Source organism: Coccinella septempunctata, chromosome 2, assembly GCF_907165205.1.
Source record: "Coccinella septempunctata chromosome 2, icCocSept1.1, whole genome shotgun sequence".
In the NCBI taxonomy this organism is placed as follows: Eukaryota; Metazoa; Arthropoda; class Insecta; order Coleoptera; family Coccinellidae; genus Coccinella; species Coccinella septempunctata.
Genome location: NC_058190.1, coordinates 10,741,227 through 10,752,419, shown reverse-complemented (window position 1 = coordinate 10,752,419; position 11,193 = coordinate 10,741,227). Strand labels below are relative to the sequence as shown.

Here is an 11,193-nt window from a genome sequence, read left to right as displayed (position 1 = left end):
TCGCGTCTTGGTCGCGTGATGAAAAATGGGTGTCCTAATTCGGACCGCCTATTCGCGCGACCACCTCACACTGCGCAGTTGCTGCTTTTCAAGTTAAAATGACTTCTAGAAACGAAGATGCTGAATTTTTGCTGGGAAATTTGCACTTTCCGATACTTCTCGCAGAATCGGCTCTTCCAAATAAGAGGAAAAAAACTAATGAAATTAGTTAGAACCCGATCCGAATTAGGTGAATTTCATCATCTTTACCGCGATCTGATTAGTCATGTAGATTTGTTTTTTCATTACACGAAACTGCCAACTTCAACATTTGACTACATTTGCAACGAAATTGAGCGAGAGAGAGTCGTCATAAAGTTACTAATTTTAAAATACCAGAATGAAATTTTGTTCGTCGTCAATTACATGTATGCATTGATTTCTTAACTCACTTCTAAAATTTCAATCCAATGAGCAAAGTTTCTGTAAAAAATTTCTTGAAATGTGTTGAACCTTTTTCCTGCAAACACATTATATTGATGATGATGATTTCAACTACCATAGTTTTGCACTACTCCTCGCATTTTGAGATTCTTAATATTTTGCGGGCAACGATACCCACAATATGAGCCACGACTTTTTCCACACAATTTTTATGTTTGTGATTTTTATAATAATTCGGCAAACAGTAGTTATGTTCTGATAAAATATTGCTTGTATGAGTTGTCTCATCATTTTCTCACAAACTATCTGCAGCAGATGAAATGCTGTCTTTCTTTTTTTGTATTATAATAATATATATAATAATATAATGCATATAATAATTATAATATATAATATCATAATAATAGCTTTCAAAAAGCAAGTATTTTCTGGCTTCAAACAATTTCCAGCATCAATTATCTTTATAAATGCATCTGCATATACCAGTTACCATTTTAGAGCTGCTTGGAACTGTTCTTCGGTGGGATTATTATTATGACCTCCACGTGATCGAACAAAAGAAAGAATAGCTCCAGTTGGTCCTGAGATAATGTGTAGTAATATTTCACATTCAACCATACTGTATTTCTTAAATATCTGCCAACAACTTTTCATTGACACTATGAGACCGTAATATCCTAACCGGCGTTACGAGTTCAATATTTTTATTTTTTCGATTTTAATATTTTTGATATATTGTAGAACTTTATTTGTGATCTCTTAAAATTTTTTTCTGTTATACATTGTTTACTTTCTACTTTGAAATATGCTTGCCGTGAATTTAATAGATCATTCATGATTATTAAAGCGAACCTATCGATATCAAAAGATCCTTCAAATTCAACATATTTTGTGATGTTCTGAGAAAGTTTAAAGCGCTACTTACGGACCAAACAAATTGCGAGACAAGTTTACTTTCATTATCTCTTTATGACAATTTATATGCATTTGTCTCATTTTGGTTCCGGCATGCAATCCATACTCATGCTGCACATCTATGCATGAGTTTCTTAAAACAACTCCTGTAGATTATGTTTCCATCACTGTCCCATAGTTTTTCATAAAATTGGAAGCATTTATTACCAGTTTTATTGCATGGCAAGCATCTTATTATATATAATTAATCGGTTTTTTTTATTGGATGTGGAAAACTCAAATCAAAATTGTTATGAGCCATATTAACACCTAATTATTCTGCCTTTTTACTCGACGAGCCACCTTCAAAGGTCAATGCTAAAGTAGTGATACCGTTGCTATGAATTTTTGCAATGCATTTCGTTTATTATAGTGGCTCTATCATCTTCACTGAGATTGTCTGTAAAATGATACGCTACCCAAATTTTCCAATTTTCATTCCAACAAACAGCCATTTTTCATAACATATTTTGCTCTGATTCTCTGTTCAGATTCTAGTGTACTGGTTCTTCGAAAGATGACAAAACTTTTCAAGCATTTTCTGGCCCACCTAACACGCTTCCTAATAGCCATAACGTCCACAGTGACATTACTGTTTTCCAACACTTGTAGCTCCGACAGATTTCGTCGTGAAAGTAATGAGAGATGTTTCAAAAATACCTGGTTCCCAATCAATTTCATGCATCCATTTTCGAAATGTAGAAGCCTGTGGTAATGCCGGAAAAACTACCCTAACATATGCATTTAGGTGATAAATACGAAAAAGTTGATGCGAATATTATAAGGGCTAAGGGAATGGGACCCAAATTGGACTGAAATAATACTAGAGTCTTGATCACTTTCAGGGACATTTCGTGTCACAACTCACTTTCGCATTGGATCTAATGTTCTTCTTCCCCCTTCGAATGTTAAATATTTTCTTCACTTCCGCTCACTTCTCTGGGACTTTTTCTATCTAATTTCTTTTCGCAGCTACTACCTATAGCATAGGTATACGATTATGGCAATTACCACCCCTATGATGATAGTTTAGACGAGATCTCTCACGAAAATGGAGCTTTGGTCTGCCTTAGTGGTAGATCCATCGCCGGTTCTTCGGATTTTGGTTTTCCCATGTTTCTTCGGATGATTTTTTTTTGGACCTTTCAAACCACCAACGCCAATTCCTTTTTTATATTTTCTCCGAAAGCCTGATCTTCGAAGGCAGGAGCACCATATGTAATGTTGGTGGTAAGGATAGGGAAAAAATCGTATTCTTGAATCCCTTTTATATTTATACAGTAACTACACTGTCCTATGATCCACAAGAATCCTCGATTTATCCTACACCTAGTTCTACTAACTAACGTTATCTTTGTAAATCAGGAAATTAAATTGGGTTAATGTAGTCTATTCGACTTCGATCGATAGCTGTGGATTACAGAATGTACTAAGTAAGTGATATTGGCGGAATTGGAGTTCATTGTGGTACCTGTTCGCAATTTACGAAATTTATGAAATATGACTTGACTAATCCATTGCAATCGTTTGTCCGCTAGGGTCTTTTCTTCTGACGGCTGCACTCTCGTCTTCCAAAACATTTTTTTTTCGTGTAAATTTAAGAACTATCCTTAACCTTTTTATTCGGTACTGCTTGGGATGATTAGATCATCGAGATATAAAAACAGCTGATGAACAACTGTTGCTCAAGCGGAATGGATACTTCAAGAATTCATACTGTCCATTATGTGTGACAAATGAAGTATATTTCACACTTCCTCCACACCAAACCTTCAAGGAACTAATTAACCTATCCTTCACAGTGCTCTTTCCTGTAATGGCAGCATATCCTTATACTTCCATTTTTGTGTACTAGCACTCTAGGGCTAGCAATGTTTTTAAAATAGAGTTTCGGGGAGATACCAGGAGAAATATTGTGCTCCACCTGCCAATTTCTCTAGGTAATGACAGTTGGTGAGTTTAGTGATGTGACAAAAGCATTCCATATCATAATTCTAACTATCGTGATCTGACACGTCAAGCTCAGATGTTTCAGACTGACAATTTAAAAAATAAAGTCATTACAAAAAAATTGCTTTTGTGTTTGTTTAATTCAGATAAAGAATTTTCTATACCCTCATTGTCTTGTAAAGGTTGAATAATAACATCCTGTACAAGTTCTGGTAGTTCATCGCCTTTGATCCAATCAAACTCATATTTCTCATCAATCAATTTCCAGCCGTAGTCAGTAGGAAATAGTTCCGTTGGAATTTAACGGTGAGAATTACGCCAAATATTTGTAAGGAAACTCGCTATTAAGAACTGCTGCATCAATTCTGATTGACATGGTGGCATCCATGTTGCCTTATCTGGTCAAAAAGATTTTTTAGAGGATCTTGATTTGAAATCCTTAAATTGAAAAACTCAAACTTATGTTCTTTTAACTTTTCCCGAAAAACTGTTACAGACTTTATAGTTGTGTATCACCCATCTACAATTATCTTCTAAATTACAATGTTTTTCATTCAATTGATCAAGTGATATAAATGTTGATATTGATATATGATATTCATCAATACAAAAAGCTTGTTGTGTACTTATTTGCAAATTTCCTTTTTTCATACTCAACTTTAGCATTTACCATAGCATTTCGGATACGCTTCAGAAGATGGGGAACAAAATATTGGTACAATGGATTCACCAGTTATTAGAAAACGAAGAAGGAAAATTGTGATAGGTACGTTCTTGAACCAAACTGGCAAGTGTACCTCTGTTGGTACTGCCTTGATCACAAATTGTAGCACAAGCTCTTATATCGATGCTTTGTAATTCTTTTGTTATTATTACTATCAACTGTTTTAAATCTGTAGTCTTGATGGTATTCTGGACTGGATGAAAAAGTAGGCAGGTATTTTAAAATTTCTTCTTATACCACGAAAACAAGCTCATGGTTAGAAGGTTTAGCTGCTCGTCCCGATGAACCTTTTTTTTGCCCACGAGGTAGGGGGAAACCGATACCGGCTTCTCCGCAGCGGGCGGTGCAATGCTGCGGATTCGTGTGGACCTCTCACCCACCAAAACCCCCTCCTCAACAACGAAGTCGAGGTCTCAAGACACTGACCTGTACGACTAAGTTGTTGTGCGTCAGGACAATAACCGTCTCGACCAAGGCGATTGGTATTTACGGTATTGTCTGCGTGGAATGCCACATACTCCTTGCCCCTCTGGGAATTTGGGGATGAGGGGAAGGAGTTAGGACCCCGTCTCACGGATCTCACAGTCTATTGACTGGCTTGATTCGTTCCGTCGTTTCCCCTTGACTCTGGCACTCTGGTTACGGAACTCGAGCTGTCCGGGGTAGATCCTCGGAAGGTCTTGGCCTGGTCCGCTGTGTATGGTTCATAAGCAAATACGACATATTTATAGCAGACCGTTGGCCCTGGTCCCTCGGAGGTTGCGCAGTAAGGTTGTAGTGTCTATCAGACAATAACAGTACCCCTTGGGTCTACTCCCCATCCAGAGGGCCAAGTAGGCCATAGTCTCTCTGACAGGTCGCCGCAAACTGTGCCAAGCCCGTGGTTCCGAGGGGGAAAGTGAGGCGTACTCCTTGCGTCCACACTCGAATTCCCGCCGGGAAAGGCAAGTCGCAGTTCGAATTCGAAGCACTAACATTACTTCTTGGGTCTTCCCCGTGTTCAGGAACACGAGGGGCCAAGGAAGCCATAGTTGCTTCTTGTAGGTGGTACTAACGATACTTCTTGTGTCTACCCCGTGTTCAGGAACACGAGGGGCCAAGGAAGCCATAGTTGCTTCTTGTAGGTGGTACTAACGATACTTCTTGGATCTACCCCTTGTCCGCGGACTAGAGGAGCCAAGAAAGCCATAGTTAACCACGCCACTTCCTCCTGCGAACCATCCGAAGCCTTTTCTCGATAGCTCTGTTTCCGGCGAACTGGTCGCCTAGACTTTAGCCCTTGGAATGCGAGAGGAATTGGGGTCGGGATCGTCATAATCGGGCTGGGTCGTCTTCTTGGGTTGCATCTTGTCGTCATTTCTGGATCTTTCTTTTTCCGGGGTCGTTGCCTGAAACATACTTAGTCTATTTCATTAGTCGTACCTTCCTGCCCTTTCTCTTTCTTTTTCTTATTCTGCCTTCGCCTTCATAACGGACCAGATCCATTCTGTTATGAGGTTCCACTTATCCTCATTTTAAAGCATCTTGTCCACGATGTTGTGCTTATTGTATTGGAAGTCTGGGTTTCCTTCTGCCGCCCTTGCCAGGTCTTTCCTGGTGTCTTCCCATTTTCTGCAGAATAGGATGTAGTCCGGCTTGTCTAGTCCTTGGCAGTTTCAACATTGCTGTTACTCTTTCCTATTTTCTTCCTATAGGTCCCAAAGCAGCCATGCCCACTCAGGAATTGGACGGTTTCGTGTTCTTGGTCTCCATGTGCCCGGTCCATCCATTTCAACGGGTCTTGTATCTGTTCCTTCGTCCATCTGGCGCCTCTGTGATTTCGTATTTCCTCTGTCCATTTTCTTCTGGTCTTCTCTCGGGCTTCTTTCTTGTCTATTCGGTCGTGGTAAATCTCTCTTTTCTCTTCTGTGAAGAGGTCGGCCGGTATCATCTCCGCGATGATGAGCGCTGCTATACCTGAAACATTTTTGTAAGCTCTGTTGGAACTTACCACGACTCCTCTCTGCGCCTTTCTAATCTTGTCTCTGGCGGTTGTGTAGGTGCTAAGGCTCTCTGCCCATATTTCAGCCCCATACAGCAATCTTGAAATGGCTGCGGCTACCAGTATTCTTCTCTTCCTTGATGCGGGTCCTTCTATTCTTGGCATGAGTTTTCGTAGGACTTTCGTCGTCTCTCCTGTTCTCTCTACGGCGTAGTCTATGTGTCGGAGGAAGGTGAGGTCTTCATCCAAAATTACTCCCAGGTATTTTAATTGCCTCTTTGCCTCTACCTCTACGCCCTCTATGGTTGCCTTGGTCCTTTCTATTGGCCGTCTTCCGGTTAGCGGGAGTATTTCCCTTTTTGTATGGAGCCAATTGCAGTCCTCTGCTTCTCAACCAGGCTCCAACTCGAGCTGCCATTTGTTCAGTTTTCTCCCAGGCTTCTTCTTCTGTTTTCCCCGTCGTTATCATGCCTTAATCATCCGCATATGCCACTAGTTTTGTATCGGGGTCGTCATTGGCTAGCTCTAGTACCCCGTTGTACGTTATATTCCATAGTGTGGAACCTAAAACAGAACCCTGGGGAACCCCACATGTTAGGAATACCTTTTTGTGCGCTGTCCTCAGCGTCCTTTTTTGGAAGTAGCTCCTTATTACATCCTGTAGGTGGTCAGATGTTCCTTTGTTCTTTAGTTCTTCGAGGGTCTTTTTCCATCCGACGGAGTTGAACGCGTTCTTTACGTCAATTGCTGTGAGGATAGTTACTCGTCTTGTCCTATGGGTTCCTCCTCTGGACCATCTTGCATAGTTAATGACTTCTTCTATGGCCGTTATCGTGGATCTGGCTTTCCTAAAACCATGCTGATTATCGGATATTATATGCTTACCCTCTAGCTCCTTGAGTAGTCTTCCTCGTATTAGGTGCTCGTACAGCTTGGCTACTACGCTCAGCAGGCATATGGGGCGAAAACTGCTGGGTTCCGTATCTGTTTTTCCCGGCTTCCGTATAAGGACTAACTCCGCCTCTTTCCATATGTCCAAGAATTCTGCTTTTTGCCAGGCTCCGTTGTACATATCTAGTACTTTCTCGCTGTTGTCTTCCATTATCATCTTTAGTATTTCTGCCGTTATACCATCGGGCCCTGGTGCTTTCTTCTTCTTAATTTTCTGGGCAGCGAGATTCTTCATTGTGAAGGGTTCTGCTTCGGTTTCTGGTCCTCTGGCTTCTGTCTCTAAAACATCTCTTGTAGGGAAAAGAGTTATTACTACACGATCCTCTGTTTCTTCGTCGAGGTTTTCTCTTGCATGTAGGCCCATTCGTTTCACCAATATTCTATATCCTTGACCCCATATGTCTTCGTCCAGGTCGTTTATGAGGTCTTTCCATTTTCCTCTTTTGCTTCTTCGTATTGCATTCTTTAGGTTCCTCCTTGACTCTGCGTACTCCTCATCATTGGCTCCATGTAACTTCTAGTTGAGCTTCTTTTCGATATTGCATATTCTGCTTAGCTCCTTGATCTCATCATTTCACCAGTAGGCCGGTGGCCTAATTCGTCTCACAATCGACTGACTCCTCTCGACAAGACGACAGGAGTCTTATTGGAGGAATTATTGTCTTGTGGGAAATAAAGATTTTGAATTTTTGAATTTTCAAACTCAATACGCATGTACAATATATGACACTGTTGACCATGGACCTCTGTCTGATTTTGGAGAAGATGCAGAATAATTATTATCATTGAGTTGCGTGTTCTTTTTTTTATTTCCTCCAAGAAAGTCATGAAAATTTTATGAAATATTATAAAATAAATCGGTAATGTTTGCATGTATTTTCCTACTTTTACTATAATTAACAAAGAACAAAATTCAAATTTTTAATTCATTGCTGCCTCCCGTTACCGGGAAGAAATCTATAAAAAGACATTTTAACCACCATGACGTGGAGACAGCACTAGGACATCAATTAAGTGCAAAAATGGTATAACTCGTTGAGTTATACTGCTTTTTCATTGTATTTCTCAATAATAACAGAAAAAATGGTATTCTCTATTCAAAATTAATTTACATGGAGATGAAAGAACTCAATGGTTATTATTTTGCACCATATGAAATTTCAATATTTTCAGAATCTAGACTCATCTGTGAAAAGAACTCTTTCCCAATCGGCCTCTTCCCAATGGATATGCTCTATCGCAAAATCCAAACGCGCTCTTCGATGGGCTGGGGTAAGAGCTGGGCCTCTTGCCGCGACACGAGGCCTTAAATCATAATCTCTGAGGCGATTTCTTATTGTCTGAGTGCTAATTTGCACCTCATGAGTTTGCTCAAGCTGAATTTGAAGGAGGCGAGCGGTTGCGAACCGTTGTCTCAACGAAGAAACTCTTAAGTAACGTTCTTGAATGGCAGTTGTTACCCGTCTGTCCTGGTCTTCGGACATTCATACCTGTCTCCCTGAATCGCTGCAACATTCTGGACACACTTGTATGGGGAACGCCAAACCTTTCTGCAATTCTTGTGTATGTCCACCCTTCTTCTCGCAAAACTACCGCTTGGGCACATTCCTCTTGGGTCAAATTGCGTGTTTCGCCTTGCATATCGATCGAGTGTAGAAAATCAAACGAAAGAAAAACTATTGATCACTAGAATTGATCGAGAACGACTGATTTTAGAATGGAGCCAATACATTCAAAATCTGATAATATCAAAAAAATATCAAAAACATAGATTTTGAAAGGTCTATCAAGTTAGCCCGGAAGTTGTGGCATTTCGGCAAGACAATTTTTTCGATGAAAATGCTAGCAAAATGCTGGCGAATGCTGAAGAAAAAACTGAAAAGTCTCATAAAATTTTGTAAAAATTGAAGTTTGAATTTTCCGGCCAACTTATGTGCAGCCCGGAAAACCCATCATTTTTCATCGATATTTCCAAAATCAAAAATGCTCGCGAATGCTGAAGAAAAAACTGAAAAATCTCATATAGATTTGTAAAAATTGGAAATTGAATTTTCCGGTCCAACTTATATGTAGCCCAGGAAAGCCAGCATTTTCCATCGATATTTTGAAAGAATGCGATGCTGGCGATGTGCTGTCAAGTGCTGAAGAAGAAACGGAAAAATCTCATATGTTGAATTTTCTTGGCACCACGTAAAAGTCAGCAATTTTCATTGACATCTAGCTATGTGCGGGCGAATGAGCAGTACCACCAGAAAAATGTGTGATTAAATTTGCCAGGGCACTTGGTTCGAAAAAAAACTATTTTGATGAACAGCAGTAAGACAATCCGTCCTTTAGTTATTTATTAGTTGGCCGTGACTAAACGAAATGATTCATTTTTCCGCTATTGATGTTTTTTCTGTTCTCCAAAATAAGACATTTTTAGTCATCGAACAATATAGCATATGTATGAGTTCTAACAGAGGTTAGCGTAAGGGGGTACCATACAATTGGGAGTATGATACAAGAGGTTAGGGAACAACCTCCGTAAAAAACCCGTCTCCCCGTGAATAGTGTAGTGATGTAGATTTGTTCACAGAATAAGTTTTCAATACTGAAGGATTTATTTTCCGTCGAAGTAAAAAATTTGTTTTTTCTTCGATTGTCACAAAATACCTTCATTGTATATACAATGATGATAACTAAATATAGTACATTGTCATACTCCTTTTCATTATGCACTAGCTTTACTATATTCCATCTCCATCTCGAAATTATGTCTGAAACAATATACCAGAACAGAAAGAATCTTCTGTTGTCGTCGTTTGGAATAAGTACTGTTGTTATTAATATTCCAGATGTTACATATTCATAATGGTGATTTAAATATATCCAAGAATTTTTTTTCTAATTCTTCAATATAGATAGGTATACCTACATATGCATATGTATCCCCATATATGCCATTTCTCTCGACATCCTCCTACATTTATGGCCAAATATTTTTCTGTTCGAAAGGGAAGTTTGAACACTTTTTTCGATATCATCCTTACCACTGTCTGGTATAGAAGCTGTACGAATTATTTCTTCATGGTAACAACCATGACAGAAAACCCTAGCAGTTTTACACAAAGGTAAAAAAATGGTTTTCATAGGATTTGTTAGCAGCTCTTTAAAGGTGTGATACCGATATTACCTTCAAGTTATTGTGTGAACTTTGTTCTTCTTGAACTGCTTTCATAAATTTACATCTTAATTCATAAACTAGGGCAGTCCAGACTGTAGAATTCACTTCTGTAGACACTGGCTCGGCAATATCCACGAACTAACTGCTAATCGTCGACTCGTCGACACCTGCGGTTCTCGTCTTCTGACTCATAGCATTAGTCATGAATACACGAGACAGTGTAATCGCGTACACTACACAGACTTATGGAAAACGTAGTGACAATTAGTGCACGCCAAGTTCACTATTTTGATTTGTTCACTAAAACGAAGTTTAGATGAAACGATATAGTTTAGTGGAATTCACAAGAGTTCATTGTACTTAATGTGATACATACAAATAATTTTGATATTTCAAGGTTTTTTCTCAAAAAATGAGGTGATTTTTGTTTGCTTCTGCGATTTCTCTAGACCCATCTGAACCATTGTATGCCTCAAATTATGTAGGACCAGTATTGTGAAATAGTCAATACGATTTTGATTACAGTCCGTCCACTGTATCACCTCATTCAATGATTTTAATGCATTAGTTGTCGAAATGGCTTGTGAATTCATTGCCTGAATTCCTCATCACTTTAAATGAGAATTTCGGCTTCCCGAAAAATTCAAAAGTGATGGAAAAAGATTTCTTCGAACCAACAAAAAAATGACACATTCGAACGACATCTGTTCTTCAGCAGAGATATGAAGCTAAGCGAAACAATTGACGAATATGTGACCGACCTGCGTGAGAAGAGTTCAACATGCGAATTTGGCGAGTTGATAGATAGATAGATAATTAAAGACAGATTGATTCAAGGAGCCGTATTCATAAAAAAAAGTTTAAGCTTATACTTGCAGAAAATGAAGGAAATCCTTCGGCTCGCATTCATAATATTTTGAGTAAAACCTTATACTTATAGAGTAGGAGCATATCCTTCAAGAAAAAGTATTTGCTTATTCATAAGCATAACCTTTTACTCTGAAGGAGAAGGATATGCTTCAATAATTTTGAGTGTGATCAGTA

General features: G+C 39.1%; 1 protein-coding gene across 1 annotated transcript; it reads right to left on the bottom strand.

Annotated features, from left to right (window-relative positions):
• Positions 1 to 5,690: 5,690 nt before the first annotated feature.
• On the bottom strand, positions 5,691 to 6,197 carry LOC123306963. Its single transcript, XM_044889164.1, has one exon. It carries the CDS (start codon positions 6,195 to 6,197, stop codon positions 5,691 to 5,693), a length of 507 nt encoding a protein of 168 aa, XP_044745099.1.
• Between the last annotated feature and the right edge of the window lie 4,996 nt (positions 6,198 to 11,193).

What these genes read in the sequence shown, in the direction of transcription:
- LOC123306963 (XM_044889164.1), bottom strand. Translation starts at nt 6,197, where the DNA reads ATGCCAAGAATAGAAGGACCCGCATCAAGGAAGAGAAGAATACTGGTA.